The sequence below is a fragment of the Coccinella septempunctata genome, chromosome 8, assembly GCF_907165205.1.
Source record: "Coccinella septempunctata chromosome 8, icCocSept1.1, whole genome shotgun sequence".
NCBI lineage: Eukaryota > Metazoa > Arthropoda > Insecta > Coleoptera > Coccinellidae > Coccinella > Coccinella septempunctata.
Genome location: NC_058196.1, coordinates 17,799,824 through 17,820,682, shown reverse-complemented (window position 1 = coordinate 17,820,682; position 20,859 = coordinate 17,799,824). Strand labels below are relative to the sequence as shown.

Below are 20,859 nucleotides of genomic sequence, written 5' to 3'. Positions count from 1 at the left end.
ATTGGAAAGAGTTCTCTTCACAGATGAGTCTAGATTCTGCCTCTACCATTGTGATCGACGTTCCCTTGTATACAGACGTCCACATGAAAGATATGCTCAGTGCAATTTCCTGAATACTACTGGTTTCGGGGAAGGATCGATTATGGTATGGGGTGGAATATCTTTGACTGCTCGCACAGACCCAGTGATAAGTATATAAGGAACATTCTTGAAGAGCATGTAGTGCCATTTGCCCCATACATTGGTGAAAATTTCATTTTTATGGACGATAATGCCAGACCCCATCGTGCGCGCATCGTTCAGGAGTACCTTGAAGAGGTTGAAGTCTCTCGAATGGAATGGCCAGCAAGAAGTCCAGATCTCAATCCGATTGAGCAGGTTTGGGACAACCTCAATAGAAGGCTGAGAAGTTCAGAAAATCATACAGCTACTCTCAATGACTTAGGAATCCAACTCGGAGAATTCTGGGAAGGATTAGATCAGAACATTTTAGGATCACTCATTTTGAGTATGAACCGTCGTTGCCGAGCTGCAATTAACGCAAGGGGTGGAAATACCAAGTATTAAATCACTTATCAGCATTTCAGTATTTTGAAAATTGTTCATTTCTCTTCTTTCACATAAGATTCGGTGAAATCCCGAATTTTTCTTTCATTTAATGTGTCTTGTCTCGTTCAAAACCTTCCCGAGAGAACATAAAAAATAAGTTATAAAGTCAATGTAGAGTTAACTTTCATTAAAATTGAGATTTTCAGAATGTGCGTTAATTTTTTTGCGCAGTGTATTTGTATTTTTCACGGTACAACAAATAGTGTTTATATCATGGCCGCGAAATTCTTTAGCAATCTCGAGATTATCTCTTCTCGGCACTCGGCTTTTCATTACAATGATATTTTATCCATTTTGTTTTCCTAAGATTGACTATGTGCTTTGTACACTTAACTGTACCAAATATCAGTTGTAATAGTAAAGTGTTATGTTGATCGTTCAAGTGAGAGTTTCATTATGTATTCCCAGTTCAATACAAATCCATACAATGCTCAACAATTCTTTTGCCATCGACGCATTATCAACAGTTTCTAAGTAATGAAATCATCAATCTCAACTCAAATAGTTCTAATATAAAAACGTAAGAAAGTAGATATATTAATATCACCATTATATCCATAACATTAAAAAAATAGAACAGTAATAGAATACATATGAATAAATCAATCCATAATGCTGTCTCGAAGCTACAATCAAAAAGTTAAACTTTCTGACCTATCATCATCTTCCAGGTTAACATCGCTATCATCGTCAGACTGAACTGTTTCGTCATCTTCACCTTGCTCATTCTCTTGGGTAGTATCTTCATCCATAATTTCGCTCGTTTGGGTGTTACCGTGGATATCTTTGTTCTTCAGATTTCCCAAAAAGAAAGCCTCCTCGCATTTGTGTGAAACCAAGAGAGCTTTAACCTTATAAATCAACTGTTCCAATACCAGACGAAAACTCGGAATATGCGAAATTACAGAAAAATTCTTGAACATTTTAGACTGGCAACAGAGGTGATGGATGAATCTTGTACTTGCTTGCATTGATTTCAGAATTTCCACCACAGCCTCTGTTTTAGAAGAAAACATGACGTCGAAAATCGGTAAAGCGTGAGCGATAAATATTTTCAGGATAGGAATGGATTTCTTCAGGAAGGTGCACAATAAAATGTTGTGTCGATTGAGTACATTTCGAGCAATTCCCATCAGGAGAAACATGAAGCTCGTTGTGTTTTTCCACAACTTCAAATGTTCCATATTTGAATGACGCAACTGGAAGAACTGCACTTCCCTTTCCACATTTTCGTGCAATGCTGTACACAAACTGACGAAGAGAATGTGGAAATTCGAGTAACTTATAATAGGTAACGATGGAAGATGATCACTTTTTTTCTTCAGATCAACATATTCTACTGCTACTTTAGATAATAATTCATGGAGTTCCTCAACTTTCAATTCCTTGAAATACTTTTCCAAAATGAACTTGGTGTCTTGATTGAACTGTTTTTCAGAATATGGGATGCATTTGGGTAGAGACCATTGCTTGTTCACAATTTTCTCACACAATGTAATTTTCAAGGATTTGTTACTTGACTGTTCATATTCCATTATTTTTTCTATCATCTGATAGATTAGCACACCATGAGATAAAACAACGCTGATTTTGAGATCGTCCAAAAAGGTCTTCAACAATTTTTTTCTAGTTTCTGCAGGACTATCAGATCTTTCATAACCAACATCTAAAGCTTGATGAACTTTATGGATCAGTTCATTAGATTTTTCAACTGGAGAATTCAAAATTAAATGAAATAACTCCAAAAAGTAGGAAAAGCACATGATCAATTCACAGTAAGTTTCAACATTATCATTTGAGATATCCAACGAATCCATTTCTTTAACTAACTCTCTGAAACTAACGACAGCTTTAGGTAAATCTTCCAGAACATTTTTTAGTACTTGCTCTGGCGTTGATATCGAATTCAAACTGGGTAATTCTCTTTGTTTTTGCGAAACACCCTTCAATCCTTTAACTACATCTCTCAAAATGAAAACCAGAAGGCTATATTCTATATGTATGTTCATGCTTGGTTCGTCACGATTAACCACTGTGGAGTATTGAATCATATTAAACAAGGAGTATAAGCTGATTTCTCTAAAGTGGATGTTATGATCTATGAGGTACTTCGAAGGTAGACTTTGTACACCATGTTTTTTTGAGGTGATCATAGAGGTAGAGGTAGTATTTAGTTCATTCATACTTAGGACAGACGTAGAAGCAGTAGTATCGTCGTGGGTGATTTTTCGTTTCTTCCCCTTTCTGGTTGTACACTTTTTCTTCATCTCGTGCATTTGCTTATTGTTCAGGCAATCATAGAAGTAGACTGTAGGAAATGTGTGTTCGGTGATTCTGAAAAGAATGCCATTGAATATTCCTTCCAGTTTGATGACTAGCTCAAATCGATCCAGAAATAGTTCTTCATGTATTGGCATACTAATAGTAGCATCGACCACTTCATTGAGATAATTTATCGTATGGAATAAAATGTCCACGGTTTGCTTCAGCTGGTTACTGCTAAGATCTTCAAGGTTTTCTAAACTTGGTAGCATGAAAGAACAACTGAGGAGTGCCCTATAGTCTTCTGAATCCATTGGATCTACAAATTTCTTGGATATGAGTATTCTGAAAAAACAGATTTTTAGCCTTTTTTTCGTGAAGAATTAAAAAATTAAGGAGTAAAAATAAAGGAGAAAACACCCAGATTAATCCCTATCAACGAACTGTAAAAATTTATATGAATTCCTGCAGTGGAAATCCGAGTCAACTTTAATTACGGTTCAATTATTGTACTGTGTATGAATTAAACGAGCAATTAATGTTTTGAATTGCAAAATAAAAAGAGGGACTTTTTTTGTTAACCCATGTATATAATAAGAAACGAAGTAACTGAAGAACCATTGGAACAGATATCTTCCCGAAGAATCAATATTGCTATAATAAAAAAAAAATTGAAAATGAAATACAATCTTCGTTGAGGTTTTGTCCGTTTTCCTAATTTTGCCATTGTGTGTAGATGTGTACAGATTAAAAACCAATTTGGACATGTAGATGTGAATAGTCAAAATGAAGAGAAGTATACAGTAACTGTTGAACTATGGCTGGCAAGATGGAGAGCCGTATTTTTGAAATTTACAGATTCAGGGTTTATTTAGATTCACCTTTTTGAAATGTGGATGTGAGGAATACAAAAATTTAGTTTCAGTTATCTGGATGATTTGATAGATATTTTAAATGAGGGACTATAAACCTCGACTTCACAACAAATTTAACGATGTCTATTATCAATAAGAAATATAATTACGAATAATGCCGAAAAAGAAAGTTGGGGCAACTTTTTGGCATTGAACATGAATTCATTATTCACTATACTTGATATCGTTAAACCGTCCTGCAAATGCCGTTGGATTTTTTGTATTAATAATCAATAATGCGAGTTCGTGGCGGCATTCTTGGACGTCAAATCAGCTTATGATCAAGTCTTGCTCGATGTTCTTAAGAAAGACATGGAGGCTTGCTCAATTCCCCCAGAATTGATTAGGGTCATTTGTGAACTCCTCGGAAATAGGGAACTTTACCTAAGTAGTGCGATCTCGGGGGAACTGTTGAGGCCCCATAAGCCTCACGGGGGTCTCCCGCAGGGTTCGGTACTCAAGCCCAATTTTGTTTAATCTACAGGGTGTACCAAGTTCGAGGGCCTATTAGACGTTTCTGGAGAAGTGGATCTATTTGAAACCTGAAAATCTGGATTATGATGTTGTTCGACATTATCTACTGAGCTAAAATATTTTTGGGGCCCAAGTTTCACAGGGAATGAAAGTAAATTCAAAAAATTCCAAATAACTCGGGAATTATTCATTTTTAGAGCATTGACATATTAGAACACTGTCATTATTTTTCTTCGCAGAAACCAACGCAATCATAAAAAATTAGGGTTCTAATTTGAAAAACGTAAGTTATGGGAAAATCTTTATCAGTTTATCCCCATTTTTGACACAACATTTGGAACACCCTGTGGCAAGTTTTTCGAAATTCAGAAAATGTACAATACTCTCACATTCTTCGACTTCAAAAATGTGAAAACGGTTTGTGCTTAAGATATTCAGAATAGGAATATCGAATATCAGAATAGGAATATCGAAACTGAATACGCATATCTACTTTTTCTTCAGTTTTTTCTCGATATTATGAAAACCATTCGGACAAATGCAACGATTCGAACAGAAATATATTGAAAATTGAATACTCTATCCTATCAGAAACGAAAGAATAGAAATTTTTGAAAAATTTATTTTCATTCCCTGTATAACTGTAAGTGCTCACGCTTCAAGAATACCGTAGCTCAGTAGATAATGTCGAACAATATCATAATCCAAATTTTCAGATTTCCAGTTCTCCAGAAACGTCCAATAGGCCCTCGAACTTGGTACACCCTGTATATGTTCATCTACCTGGTTTCCCATTGCCGATCGAAATTATTTGTATTATTTTTGCAGATGATATGCTGATCCTGATTAGGGGCAGGAACATTGCCAAGATGAAGGCGACGCTTAATTCGGCCATAAATAGAATCTCCCAATGGATGAGAATGCGCAATCTGGTTATTGCGCCAGAAAAGTCATCAGCCATGATCTTCTCCAAGCACAAAACACCAGATTACCCAGAACCCTTGTCCCTGAATACAGTTCCTATACCGTGGAAAACAGCAGTAAAATATCTGGGGGTGATCTTGGACCCCAAGTGGAAGTCACAGGGTGATTCAGCCTGTTCGAAGGCATCAAGAGCACTGAATGTTATGAAATCCATAACAGGAGTATATTGGGGGTCCCAACCTAGTTCTCTATTGCACTTAAATAGAGCTCTTGTCCGCCCCATCTGGATTATGCCTCATTAATTTATGGTAGATGTGCTACTCTGGGCAGACTGGATCGTGTCCAGTATGCTGCACTGAGAGTGGTCTTAGGAATGATGCGTTCATCACCTACTAACATCTTTCTTTCAGAAAGTGCTGAAATGCCGCTTTAAATCAGGAGAAAATGGCTAGCATTCGAGTACATTTTCAAGGCCTGTCGCCTACAGGATCACCCAACCCAACCCTGATATTATTGGATGATGCAGAAAACCTGGGTGCTCTGTGGTTCAATGATTCAATCCTACCTTACATCGAAGCCTTTTTAAACATTGGGTCGAACCGATCATTCATTTGGCAACAATGTTTGTGTCAACCATTTCGATTGTGATTAGCGATACTAAGCAACTATCTCACTACAGTCTTCGGACAACAACAAATGTTTATTTTTCATTCCTTGTACCTATGTTCCAAGAGAATTTTCTTGCCATTATAGTGTTTTGTTTGTTGCCAACTTGGCAACGTATGGACGGTCGGAGAAGATACTTTGTATTTATTCATAAGAAAATGAAAGGTTGAATGGTTATATTTGAATCTGGCAACTCTTGTTCGAAATGAAATAAAGAACGATAATTAATGATTACATATTAGAGAATATCAGGGGTAATATGGGTGGTTGGCAGCTGAATTCCTCATTATTATCCAAAATTGAAATTAAGAGAAGAGTATTTAATATTTATCGCCAACGAAATGCGGTAACTCATTCATTATATAATAAATACTACTGTGTTGACCAAATGGAATGGCAAAATTGAGTTTATTCTTGTTTTTCTAATGTAGTAGCTTATTCCAAACTTGAATTGGTATATTTACTCTCTATCTGGCCTAGAAGTACGAGGAATAGCACAAATGAAACAATTTGGAATTTGAGACATCCTGTACTATATTCCATTAGAATATGTGATTATTGCATCATTATGAACCAAGAAGCAAAATATTATCTATCAACCTTCCACTAACTTTCATGGAAGTTGGACGAACAAAGCTCTTGTTTCTTCTAAGTGAAGCAATCAATTAACAAAAGTTATTTGACAACTAAATCAAAACTATCTCTCTGAGGCCCAGTTGCACGAACTTCAAAAGATTTAATGCCCCATTAAAATTAAAATAATGGAGGAGATTAAATTTTAATCGAACATTAAATCTTAAGGTACTTTCTTGCAACTGGTTGTGTAACTATATTTTCGTCTAACTTCTTGAATTTTTATTAAATATACTTTCTCTATAATCATGTAAGGCCTCATAAAAATTTACCTGTATAAACGGAACAAAGGCGGCAGGAGAATCAAGGGACTATTCACATATTTATGAGGCTCTGCACACATCAAACCTATCTTCAGACACAATGATTTTCCAGGAGTAACTGCTCCATACTTTGGTATATAAGTTGAATTGTCTATCAACGTCATCTGATCTTTATGGCTACAAACGTAATATTCCAATAAATGGCGAGTTTTCTTCATCATCCATTCAGAAAAATTTGCTTTCACAACATTTTTTTGAACAATCGTAGCCAATTCATCGTAGAACATACCAGTACATTCAGGGAATCCTTCAGTTAGAATTATAACACTCTCAATAACTGTTAAAGTACGTTCCGGTGGCATTGGACCGCACATTTCTGAAATTTTTGTATGATTGAAAATATTTCATTTATTGGAACTTCATGAAATGATTTTATTACATCAATTCTTGTTAACAAGAATTAGTTGTGTACGACTACTATTATTTTCACATGATGCCTAGCAACTTACCTTCATCATTGCTTCCTCCGTCACTTGTATCGTCTGCAAAAATATCACGCTGCAACAGCATAATTGCTCCCATAATTCCTTTAGACTTCTTTAATCTTTTGGAACTCATTAACTGCTTCCTGACCATAATGTTAATCTCATTTCCAAGGGCTTCAGATTGTGGATTTTCAGGATCCAAGATATATGGAATATGGCATATAGTTTTATACGCCTGGAAAAAGAATATGTAGAAAATATTTTTAATTCATGTAAAGATATTATGCAGAATAGAATGAACAGTATAGACTATAGAGAGATACTAGTTCCTTCCAGATCCAGAACATATTTATACAATGTCCAGAAGATATTTATATTGAATTCATTATCATTGTTATTCGGAATAACGACAAAATACAAAATCTAAAAGTTTTTCGAGTTTTGTATGTTCCAATTATACCAGGAGAGGCTATAGACTTTGTTCTTTTGAATGGCATTACCAATGAATTATAAAATTTTTGGATTTCTTATCGAATTTAGATGTGAGTTCATGACCCCGCTTATTTTTCGAAGCTTTCCAGAGATGTTTAGAGCTTTAGACAAATATTATTCGGGGGGATGATCGCAATTTGAACTATCATTGAAACAATGAGGTAGGTTTTTCATTGTTATTTTTATCAAAAGAGAATACACAAAAAATGCAGAATTTGGATTCGAGGTTGTATCGAACACTTATTTCAAATAGGAACCCATATTTTTTCATCGAATTATGATCCTAAACAATAATGAAAAATGTCCCATCTAATACAGGATGGTCCAGATCGTAACCAAGAAATTTTAACCACGCATTCTACATCAAAAATAAGTCCTAGTTTGTCATATAAACATATGTCGAGAAATGTTTCCTCTCCGAGATACGGGGTGTTAAAATTATATAAAAAAAAGTTTTTTATTAATAACTTTCACACTGCTTGATATATTTTTATGAAATTTGAGACATAGGTTTTGAACGTCAAGGAGCACTTTTTGCATAATATCATTTCTTTTCTATTCGACCAGTGGCGTCCGTACTGCAGCTAGACTGAATATTTTCAGATAAAAAATGATCGCCACTAGTTTTTCCGACAATAAAAATTACTATTTAAATCCTTATTTAATTTGGAGGAAATTCGGTCTCTTGACCTTTTGCTGTACGAGGCACCGTTTCCGGTTAAAAAAATAGAACACACACTTTTTTGCAGACAAAAAACTGAACTTCATGTTATTTTTAATAGAAATTAAAAAATTACTTCTTTCATTATTTTTTTTTCGAAAACGGTTCATTTTATCGACACTGGACAAGAGTACCTTTTCTTTAGCTTTATGTTCAAGGTATCCAAATTTGTTTTTTTAGCACCTTATCATACAGGGTGTTAAAAATGTAAGCATTAAAATGTATAACCCAGTCCGCCCCTGGTAAACTGAGCAAGCTAATTGAAATTTGAATGCGGTGATATAAGAGGTCTTTACCTCAAATTACTATTAATATCAAATTTTCATCAAATTAAATCGAGTAGTTTGAAACTTATTCCACTAAAATGGATTTCCAGTGGCGTCATTTAGGAGGTCGTATCTTAGTAGGGAGGGCCGCTAGGAAAAAAAATTATGGGAACTTGTCATCTTCATTTTTTATGTTCTATCCGACTCCGAGAGATTTCTCACATTTTCCGGGACACCCGGTATATATAATATTTCAAGCGCTTCGAAAAAAAATATTTTTCCTACAAGTGTTTCGAAAGTATTACTTTCCACACGTATTGACGTTACTTTTCCGCACGCAAATACATTGCGCAAAAAAATTAACGCATTCTGAAAATCTCAATTTTAATGAAAGTTAACTCTACATTGACTTTATAACTTATTTTTATATTCTCTCGGGAAGGTTTTGAACGAAACAAGACACATTAAATGGAAGAAAAATTCAGGATTTCACCGAATCTTATGTGACAGAAGAGAAATGAACAATTTTCAAAATACTGAAATGTTGATAAGTGATTTAATACTTGGTATTTCCACCCCTTGCGTTAATTACAGCTCGGCATCGACGGTTCATACTCAAAATGAGTGATCTCAAAATGTTCTGATCTAATCCTTCCCAGATTTCTCCGAGTTGGATTCCTAAGTCATTAAGAGTAGCTGGATGATTTTCTGAACTTCTCAGCCTTCTATTGAGGTTGTCCCAAACCTGCTCAAGCGAATTGAGATCTGGACTTCTTGCTGGCCATTCCATTCGAGAGACTTCAACCTCTTCAAGGTACTCCTGAACGATGCGCGCACGATGGGGTCTGGCATTATCGTCCATAAAAATGAAATTTTCACCAATGTATGGGGCAAATGGCACTACATGCTCTTCAAGAATGTTCCTTATATACTTATCAGCATTCATAGCTCCATTATCAACGACCACTAGGTCTGTGCGAGCAGTCAAAGATATTCCACCCCATACCATAATCGATCCTTTCCCGAAACCAGTAGTATTCAGGAAATTGCACTGAGCATATCTTTCATGTGGACGTCTCTATACAAGGGAACGTCGATCACAATGGTAGAGGCAGAATCTAGACTCATCTGTGAAGAGAACTCTTTCCCAATCGGCCTCTTCCCAATGGATATGCTTTCTCGCAAAATCCAAACGCACCCTTCGATGGGCTGGGGTAAGAGCTGCGCCCCTTACCGCGACACGTGGCCTTAAATCATATTCTCTGAGGCGATTTCTTATTGTCTGAGTGCTAATTTGCACCTCATGAGTTTGCTCAAGCTGAATTTGAAGGAGGCGAGCGGTTGCAAACCGTTGTCTCAACGAAGAAACTCTCAAGTAACGTTCTTGAATGGCAGTTGTTACCCTGTCCTGGTCTTCGGACATTCATACCTGTCTCCCTGAATCGCTGTAACATTCTGGACACACTTGTATGGGAAACTCCAAACCTTTCTGCAATTCTTGTGTATGTCCACCCTTCTTCTCGCAAAACCACCGCTTGGGCACATTTCTCTTGGGTCAAATTGCGTGTTTCGCGTTGCATAGCGATCGAGTGTAAAAAAATCAAACGAAAGAAAAACTATTGATCACTAGAATTGATCGAGAACAACTGATTTTAGAATGGAGCCAATACATTCAAAATCTGATAATATCATCTTTTTTTATTCCTGCTGGGAAAAACATCTGTATTGAAGAAAACCGTTGAAAAAGGATAATATAATAATCTTAATAATAGTGCCTTTATTTAAAAAAGAAAAAAAAAAAAACCAGAAAAAAAACATATTTGAGGCGAAGTCTAGCATCTGCTACTCCACTCAACCCCCAATATGCATGCATAATTCTGATAAAAATAATTATCATTGAGAACACCTTCAGTTGTAGAATAAATTTGAGATTTCCATAATGTGCGTTAATTTTTTTGCGCAGTGTATAAAAGAGTCGCATAAATCATGAAATTCTGACATGTCTCTATGCACCAATCATACAATTCAAACGCTTCTCTATGCGGCTAACGTACAAAAATATAATTTCTTATATCGTCAGTTTCAAGACTCTCCGTGAAAGTGTTTCATTCACGCTAGTAGGAACAATATTGTTCCCAACTCATGTGAAAAGTGCCTTTTCCGCACTCGACAGATTGACCGAACTCCGCCTCGTTTGGCGGTCAACTGCAGTCTCTTGCGGAAAAGTATCACTTTCCACACTTATTAGGAAAATAACTATTCTAAACTCATGCGGGAAGAGTCTTGCCCGCACTTTCCGCACTTGCTAGGAAATTATCGACAATTACATTAATTTAGACTCACCATAGATGCGGCGTGCAAATCGAAATCGTCCATTTTCTTCAAAAGTCCCAACAGCTTGTTCAAGTTATCACTGAATTTTTTAGGATGTTTCTCCACTAGGTTATAAAATATTCTGAGAGCCTGATGGACACATTTCATATCACTGTTGTTACAAGTTCTGATAATGCACTCTATAGTTTCCTTGGCAAGCACACGGACATGTTCTTTATTGTGGTTAGCACTGATGAGAGCCTCGAACAAACTCATTGTGAAGTTCTCCACCCTCGTGGATACAAATCTCAATAAATATCCTGCCAATTTAATCAGGACATTGGAACTGTCGTGGCACGTAAGAGCGTTGTTATAATGCGAATTATGCACAAGATTTGTAACTAGCATGGAAATGAAATAACCTGTTTCCACTTTCTTCCTGATGATTTCTTTATATTTTGTATCGTCTCTTAATATCAGTAATATGAACAGGTCGAATGTTTTGTGATCTTGCGGGGATTTAATAGAGTTCAACATATCTAAACAGCTCTGAATGAAGTACTCCTTATTTGACACACTCCGTAGTGCGTTCACAATATCTGACTTCAGGGGATGGAGGCCTGCCTTTTCCATCTCAGAATCAATGATGTCTCTTATTCTGAGAAATATCTCCAAAGGGATTTTACCTAAAAACATGTCAAATGAAAAAAAAAATTTAAAAGCGGCTACACACTGCTCAACTCGGTCGGGCCGACAAACCGACTTGGTTGGGTTGGATGTGAAATCCGTCCGTGTGTAGCTATGACCGCCGACAGAGGATTTGTCGGGTCTTGTCGTATGGCCTAGCCATCCAACCGCACGACCGAATTGGATCGTGTGGAGCTCTGTCGGGTGGAAACAGGCTCAATCTGTATTTAGACGTCGACGGGAGAGGTACTCGTTGATAAAATAATGACCGTCACGGAGAGAAAATTTTAACCGAACTCATATAAATGTACTGGGAATCTACACTGCGCAATAAAATTAACGCACATTATGGAAATCTCAAATTTATTCTACAACTGAAGGTGTTCCCAATGATAATTATTTTTATCAGAATTATGCATGCATATGTTATCCACCTTCAACGGTTTTCTCCAATACACATGTTTTTTCCCAGCAGGAATAAAAAAAGATGATATTATCAGATTTTGAATGTATTGGCTCTATTCTAAAATCAGTTGTTCTCGATCAATTCTAGTGATCAATAGTTTTTCTTTCGTTTGATTTTCTACACTCGATCGCTATGCAACGCTTAACACACAATTTGACCCAAGAAGAATGTGTACAAGTGTGCCAGAATGTTGCAGCGATTCAGGGAGACAGGTATGAATGTCCGAAGACCAGGACAGGGTAGACCACGGGTAACAACTGCCAATCAAGAACGTTCCTTGAGAGTTTCTTCGTTGAGACAACGGTTAGCAACCGCTCGCCTCCTTCAAATTCAGCTTGAGCAAACTCATGAGGTGCAAATTAGCACTCAAACAATAAGAAATCGCCTCAGAGAATATGATTTAAGGCCTCGTGTCGCGGCAAGAGGTCCAGCTCTTACCCCAGCCCATCGAAGGGCGTGTTTGGATTTTTCGAGAGAGCATATCTATTGGGAAGAGGCCGATTGGGAAAGAGTTCTCTTCACAGATGAGTCTAGATTCTGCCTCTACCATTATGATCGACGCTCCCTTGTATACAGACGTCCACATGAAAGATATGCTCAGTGCAATTTCCTGAATACTACTGGTTTCGGGGGAGGATCGATTATGGTATGGGGTGGAATATCTTTGACTGCTCGCACAGACCTAGTGGTCGTTGATAATGGAGCTATGAATGCTGATAAGTATATAAGGAACATTCTTGAAGAGCATGTAGTGCCATTTGCCCCATACATTGGTGAAAATTTCATTTTTATGGACGATAATGCCAGACCCCATCGTGCGCGCATCGTTCAGGAGTACCTTGAAGAGGTTGAAGTCTCTCGAATGGAATGGCCAGCAAGAAGTCCAGATCTCAATTCGCTTGAGCAGGTTTGGGACAACCTCAATAGAAGGCTGAGAAGTTCAGAAAATCATCCAGCTACTCTTAATGACTTAGGAATCCAACTCGGAGAAATCTGGGAAGGATTAGATCAGAACATTTTAAGATCACTCATTTTGAGTATGAACCGTCGTTGCCGAGCTGTAATTAACGCAAGGGGTGGAAATACCAAGTATTAAATCACTTATCAGCATTTCAGTATTTTGAAAATTGTGTTCATTTCTCTTCTTTCACATAAGATTCGGCGAAATCCTGAATTTTTCTTCCATTTAATGTGTCTTGTTTCGTTCAAAACCTTCTCGAGAGAACATAAAAAATAAGTTATAAAATCAATGTAGAGTTAACTTTCATTAAAATTGAGATTTTCAGAATGTGCGTTAATTTTTTTGCGCAGTGTATTTGAGAGAAAATCCACGTAATTTTTGGTCTTATTTAAGAGGTTTGAAGAATTCGGATCAATTGCCTTCATCTATGCATTGAGGTGGTGAGGAACGTTCAGAATTGGAGGATATTGTGGACATGTTCTCGAATTTCTTTGTAGGGGTATATGTGAGTGAGCATGCTGTTCCTCCAGATTATGATATTAAAGAAATAATGGATTTGAGTTCTTTGTCGTTTGGTTCCTCTGAAGTTTTCCAGTTCATTCAAACCCTGAGTTCAGTATGGGTCCGGATGGAGTATGTGGCACATTTCTGTATTTTGGGTAGCATCTGTAAAGCAACCAATGTCGATCATCTTGATCCCTAATCGTATGTACTACTTCCCCTCAAGTTTTACTGTTGAGGAACTATGACGACTTGTGATTTTGAAATTTTAAAATTTTTTTTTTAATCACAGTACGTGAAATATCGCTCATCACTTAATACAGAAGAAAACAAGTGTCTGGCTGGGGTTTGTTGAGTTCCGTCCTTGCTTGCTCGTAGGCCACAATGTTTGTGCGAAACTAGTGTACCATACGCCCCATGTTTTGTGGAGAGCCGATGCCCTACACATGTTTGTCCCAATTATGTTTTAATATTTAAGCTTGTAACGCCTTTTTCTCGGGGTACTCGAGCGCCAGCTATTCTTTAAAGGGAAAATAGCAAACCTAGCCGAAGACAAGGTTCCGCGGTGTCTGGGATGGTAGCGACAACCAGTGAAAGTCAAAATCAACGAATACAAATTATATTTATCGTTTCGTAAAAGGAAACACAAATGGCATTATTACAAAATCCGTACAATGAAAAAAAAAAAAAATCTCGATATTATGGGTTGTATATGAGTCTACTTTATACACTTGAACAGGTTTGCCTCGGAATCAGATACAAACGACAATATTAGTGAGTTTACAGAGCAAAACGGACGGAATGAAACAGGGGATCCGATCTCAAACGTGATACGTGATTCACAGACGTGTTCGCCAGCCAGAACCTAAGACGCACACTTAACGGACAAGTATCGGACCTCAGCCAGGTTAGGGGATGAAATAAAACAGCACAGATTCATGATAGCTCACCCCTAGGTGCGTTCTGCACCCCCTGAGTATCCACGCCAGCGGGGTGCTTTAATAACAGCAGAGGTGAGTGTTGGAAAACAAGGGGGGAAAGAGGGCTAGCCATTCCAAAGTGCGTTATGCACCCCCTGAGTATCCACGCCAGCGGGGTGCTTTAATAGCAGTAGGAGTGGAGCTGGGGAGCAAGGGATGAAGGAATTTTTTGCCACTCCAAAGTGTGTTATGCACCCCCTGAGTATCCACGCCAGTGGGGTGCTTTATTAGCAGTAGGAGTGGAGATGGGGAGTAAGAGATGAAGGAAGTTTTTGCCACTACAAAGTGCGTGATGCACCCCCTGAGTATCCACGCCAGCGAGGTGTTTTAATAGAAGTAGAAGTGGACGTTGGAGAGCACGGGACGAGGGATGTTCAGCCATTCCAAAGTGCGTTCTGCACCCCCTGAGTATCCACGCCAGCGGGGTGCTTGAATAGCAGTAAGAGTGGAGCTTAAACTGAGGTATAGGAAGGGTGGAAAGGGAAGCTGAAGTCCCAATAATATAACAAAACGGAGTGTCGTCTTACCAATGGTTTCGGTACGGCCACTTGCACTCGCAAATTTAAAAATCACTCAAATAAAAGTGAAGCAAAAGAAAAAAAACCAAATTATATTCTGGATTGTAAGAATAAATCAAACGAAAACTCAAACTTCTTTAATCGGCGAAAAAAGGCAAATGAAACACGTTCGTATTCGGGGCAGTTAATCGTAAGTGAAGTGACCTGCGGGGGGACATCATTTTATACCCCCAGGGGGGTGCGGAAATCAGATGTCTCCCGGCTGTAGAAATTCTGTAAAATTTGCGTCGATGAAGACGTTTTAATTTCGACTATTCTATGCTAGCAAACAAAAAACTAGTTCATCTTCCAATTCAGGATGTTTTATACGGTGCGACATCGTTTTTGAAAACTGAAAACGGAATAAAAACGGTGCGGAATGTTTACAATTCCGAACGATGTCGGAATCCTGAATTAGAAACTGAAAATGCTTCTCTCAAAATTAATACAAAAATAAAATTACAGGAATGAAACTAAAAGATTATTCTAAAATGAGGGCGTATTTTTGCCAGCTTCATTACAAGCTCTTTTTCAAAATGTAACTCTTTGTTACAAATACATAGATAGCTTTCAAAACTTTTTCTTTTCAACGAAGGGAATGAACTCTGTTTTATTGGGATTGACCCTTTACTTTAGATGCACAATAACTACCTCTTGAAACGCACCAAATTTTATTTGCATATCTCGACTGATTTCAGAGCAATAAATAAGACAGTTTTTACAATTCATTTGCAGATAAAAGTCATTTGACAAAGGTTCCTTATTTTTTTCATGCAGAATCATCTTCTGTAGTTTGTCGCACTTTATCACTAACACCCTGAAAAATTCCTGCTCACTTTTATCTATTGCTTATAAATATGGAATTTTAATAGTAGGTACTCCAGTGGCGGCTCGTGATCTAGTTCACTAGGGGGCTACTTTTAGAATAATAATAAAAATATGAAATTTTAAAACCAGCAAACCAGCAAAATTTGATGCAATTTATAATTCTTTTTAAAACATACCCGTTCTTATCTACTTGCTCGTTGTGCTTAATAATATTATTCCGGTAAGCTGAATCTAATTGAGCAGCGATATTAGTCGTAACCAGAAAAGCTAATTCTGTCGAACAATTTACATGCTTGGCAGATAGCTCATGCTTCTTAATTTTTTCATTAAGGTGCTTCAAATCTCTAAATCCTGCCCTTGCCCATACGTTATCACTTGTTATACAGTTGTCTTGAGAATCGTCTTGCGTAAGAAGTTTTTGGAGTTTTATCTGCCTGGGTTAAATTTAAATCGGGAGTCGGTCTACCCAACAGTTTAATACGGCTTTTTTTAGCCAGCGAAAGCCTCGCGAAATCAGTTTTTAAAATATTTTGAGCACTTTTGTCCGCCATGATTTCAAAACGTAAACAAATACGAACACACGCTAGGCTAGGTTGTCTATACGCTAGCGGGAAGCGGCTAGGGCTAGACTGAAGCGGATAGGGGCGACTTTTATCGTAGCCCTTTTACTCCTTAAAACGATCGACACGAAGAGTTGCGGCTGGAGCCGAATGACTGTCTGAATGCAAGAATTCGGGGTTATACGATTCATCGCCCATGCAGGGACGAACTGCTAGATTGTGATTGAAATAAACAAAACTGCAGGAGTCGCATGAAAGTTTTACATTGATAAATTATCGTATGGGAAGGTAAATAGCATAAAAGGATTGATTTCTTGTGATTTCTTGTATGGGGGGCTGTAGTCCTATAGCCCTCACAGACCAGCCGCCACTGAGGTACTCTATTAATTATAGAAGGTTTTGCAAAGCATTAGTGATTTAACTGTTAGCGTTATTTTCATTGAATCAAACAATTAGAGGCAGATCGAAGAGGATACAACCTAACAACAGACAGGTGATCATAATATTATGATATTCCATATTTCCATATGGAAAAACTCTGATCTGAAGAACTCTCAAAAGTCCACAATGCAAGTATTAAATTTCGAATCTAAAATAGATATATATGTAATAATAATAAAGTTTACCTTTATGAGTATTGAACAGCAATTTAATTGTGGCTGGCAAGCATTGAGGATGAACAGGAACTATTAAATTCATGAGTTTTCCATATATGTTCTTCTTAACATCATCATCGAAATCAAAGGCCCCGAAGCACCCAATAATCGCATCCCAGGGACTATTTTCTTCGTTCAATATGGTGAGAAGTTGCTCAGCAACTAAATTGTAACAACTGTCGGGTATTATATCAGGTATAACATCTAACATTTCAAGTTGTAACTCTGGGGTACATATCTCCAATATGTCAAGTAATTTCTGACTGAAATATTGGGCGTCATTGATGTTTGGAAGATACTTGAGGGGATTGAGAAGGAGCCTCAATTCACTACACTCCTCAGTATCTGAACAAACTCTGATTAATTCTTCCATCAGCAATTTGAAGACAGCGTTTTGAAGTTCATTCACTCTCAATAATAGTCTGTAATTATTATGCAAAATTGGAATTTGAGAGCTAGAAGTTGGTCAAGAAAAATTATTTGGGCTGTTTCCAGTTTGGGAGAAACCCAAATAACTTTTGTTCTACAATATCAAAGTAAGTTGGTGATAAAACGCAAAGTTGATATTCGCCTTTTCATGAATACAGCAGGAAGTCCTATCAAGAACCATATCATGTACCTAAGACTTTTAATACACCTATGCCTGTTTGTAAAAAGCTTGATCAGGGAATCAGTGCTTCATTGATCTATATCTAATATCGATCTGTTTTCCATCAACACTGGCCTCTATTTAAACCACCAGAATTTAACTGAAAAACTGACCTGTCAAAAGGTTGTTCAGGACCAAAGGAGTAACTGAATGACAATGGTTTTCAATAGGATGAGTTATTCAATCCTGTATTTTACCACAATAGCATCTAAAGAAAGTTAAGGTATACTAAATTACTTGGTCCAAAAACGAAAATATACCGGGTGGCCCACCCCAGAAGCGGCGCTCATTTTGAGGGAGTAAATAGAGATATTTTGAAAATCTTTTCTTGTGGTGTGTGTAGGGTGTTCAAAAGCACAATTTAAAATTATTGTCATATATACAGGGTCTTTGAAAACAAAGATATAGAACAAAGTTACACTTTTTTAAATGTGGCACTCTGTATTTGACCACAAAAATGGAATGGCAAGCTCAACTTATGATGATTTTCTTCAGATCACTTTATACCTTAGAAAGACCATTTACGAGATAATGGCGAAAATGGTTTACTAGTTTTGAATCAAAAATCGAAAATTGCTCAGAAACAATCAGGTTTGGATGTAGGAAAATTTAATGAAAATAGTTTCGAAATTAATGTTTACGTTCAACGAGATATAGAAATACCGGGTGTGCCATTTGAATTAAGAAAGTTTACGACGATTATTTGTAGTTGATGTTTGAGAATTAATTATTATCACTCTGTATATTACCGAGTTGAAATTTTCTTTGATATGTAAGAGTAGAAAACTTGTCTACTCAAAAAAATTCTGTCTGTATCGATGGCGTAACTAGTTTCTTCATTAATTGCTATTTAAAAAAACTCCATATTTTCGATTTTTCGCCATTATCTCGTAAAGGGTGCTTCTAAGCTATAAAGTAATCTGAAGAAACTCATCATACTTTGAGCTTGCCATTTCATTTTTTAGGTCAAATATAGGGTGTTGCATTTAAAAAAAGTGTAACTTTGGTCTATATCTTTGATTTTGAACATCCTGTATATATGACAATAATTTTAAATTGTGAAATTTGTGAAATTTTTGTGAAGAATCCAAAGATGCGGTAAATATAGGGTATCTAATTTGAAATAACAAAGTTTCACTAAACTTCCTCTACAACCAGAAGTACCACTCAGAAGAAAATATTTCAGTTGAATAGATCTCAGCCATTTATTATGTTCTACAAATTTCCAGAAAAAAATTGCATTTGGTTCTATAGATATTTTTAGCAGACACTTTGCGTGAAACACCTTGTATACTACTTGTAAAAACTTCACAAGAACCATAAGAAATCAACAGAATAACAGTCACATACATTTCTGGTTTACTATTACCAAATAAAAGCTTCTAATTCAAGCTGAGGTACTGTTAGGGCCTTCTAGTAGCAGGTTTGAGCTTTTTGAATGCCTAATGTATTATCGACCAAAAAATATTGTCATTTTACAGAAGAATGAAACAACACTTTTGATTTGAAACAATATATATCTGTCAAACCATAGTGCTAATTCTTTCTTGAAAACAGATGAAATTTCTACTTAAATCAAGTAAAATAAAATAAAAATACTCCCAGAACAGAAAATGTCATATCTCAGGATAGATATTCGGGATGAACTTGATATATCTCTTCAGCACTGCTCAAACGAACAATTTGTATTGCCTGGCTTTAGCTCTATCTGCTTTGAAACTTGTATTAAGATTTGCTATAGCACTTTAAAGTTGTGGGTTTGAAACCTATTCAAGTCAAATAACTTGAGGTGTGATCTGAAGTGTTGTGAAAAACAAATCTTTATCAAACTTAAATTGAAACGAATGAATTGAAGACCTGTGCAAGATATAGGTACATCTGGGACATTAAGACTAAAAACTTGATGCTCTAATACTTAGGATATGTTGGCTTATGTTCCAAGTAAATATTCACCCTTAAAATTTTTAGAAAATCTTAGTGTAATTAAAAAGCAATATTATTGGTATATCCTTAGTCCCCATATTATAATATATCATAATTTAAATTTTTTTTAACCCCACAGATAACATTTGAAGACATCATAGCGTCCATCCCTTATTTCAGTGTCTTATTTTTACCTCAACCAGAAAACACCGCCTAGTAGTCTCATATTTGTATAGATGGTGTCCCATTTACACACTTTATAATGGGTAAAAATGAGACACATCTTTTTGAGTATACTATGCAAATCACAACACACTGAGGAAATACAGTATTTCCTTACACTCATAATTTTGAACAATTATTCATTAGTACTTTGAAAGCTCATTTAAAGTATACGGGATACATAGCCCACCATTATATAGGTACATGATATCTCGAAAACCTAGAAACACTTGATATGAACTATAGATATACCCATACATAAAGCAGAATTTATCACCAACTTGCGAAACCTGTTTTATATCCTCTTAATTCATACCTCACTAGGCTCTCTTGCTCAATCACAAATGTTACACCATCTTTTTTGAGGACACTAGGCAGCAGAGCTTTCTTGAGGTATATTTCATTAGAAAATATCTCACCGATTCCTTCCATTATCTTTGCAACAATTCCTTCATCTTCATTAATGGCTCTCTCAATATCCTTGACAACTAAAGATTGTTCTTTAGTAATGATATTTGGACTTTCATTGAATTGAAAGGAAAAGGAACAAGAAGCCTCCAATATACTTTTCAGTTGTAATATAGATTGAGGATGTGGTTCTAATGTATCCATTTTTTTCTTGAAACTTATACGAATTTAATTAGTAAGTAATCTAGGAAAGTGAAGAATAAAACTGAGAATTGTAATCGAATTGTTTTCCACATTCCCAGGCTATTTCTACTTTTTCATCTTTCTTGATTGTTTACTTTTAATTCAAATTTCAACGTACAACCATAGAACCAAATTTTATATTAGTTCATTAGTTCCATGATCTTCTTCGCGGCAGGTCCGGTCGCGGTCTTTCGAG

At 36.5% G+C, this 20,859-nt stretch overlaps 1 protein-coding gene across 1 annotated transcript; it reads right to left on the bottom strand.

Moving 5' to 3' along the window:
• Positions 1-1,101: 1,101 nt before the first annotated feature.
• LOC123318778 (Fanconi anemia group D2 protein) lies at positions 1,102-20,798 on the bottom strand. Its single transcript, XM_044905517.1, has 6 exons — positions 20,329-20,798; positions 17,189-17,640; positions 11,053-11,708; positions 7,255-7,465; positions 6,755-7,121; positions 1,102-3,216 (listed from the first exon to the last, which is right to left on the bottom strand). Exons 1-6 carry the CDS (start codon positions 20,622-20,624, stop codon positions 1,242-1,244), a joined length of 3,957 nt encoding a protein of 1,318 aa, XP_044761452.1. The 5' UTR covers positions 20,625-20,798; the 3' UTR covers positions 1,102-1,241.
• Positions 20,799-20,859: the final 61 nt, after the last annotated feature.

Bases quoted from the DNA above. Each gene is read 5' to 3' on its own strand.
- LOC123318778 (XM_044905517.1), bottom strand. From the start codon at position 20,624: ATGGATACATTAGAACCACATCCTCAATCTATATTACAACTGAAAAGT. The intron at 7,122-7,254 runs GTAAGTTGCTAG...CAAAAATTTCAG, and splicing joins CGGAGGAAGCAATGATGAAG to AAATGTGCGGTCCAATGCCA. The intron at 3,217-6,754 runs GTAAATTTTTAT...CTGTTTTTTCAG, and splicing joins CCTTTGTTCCGTTTATACAG to AATACTCATATCCAAGAAAT.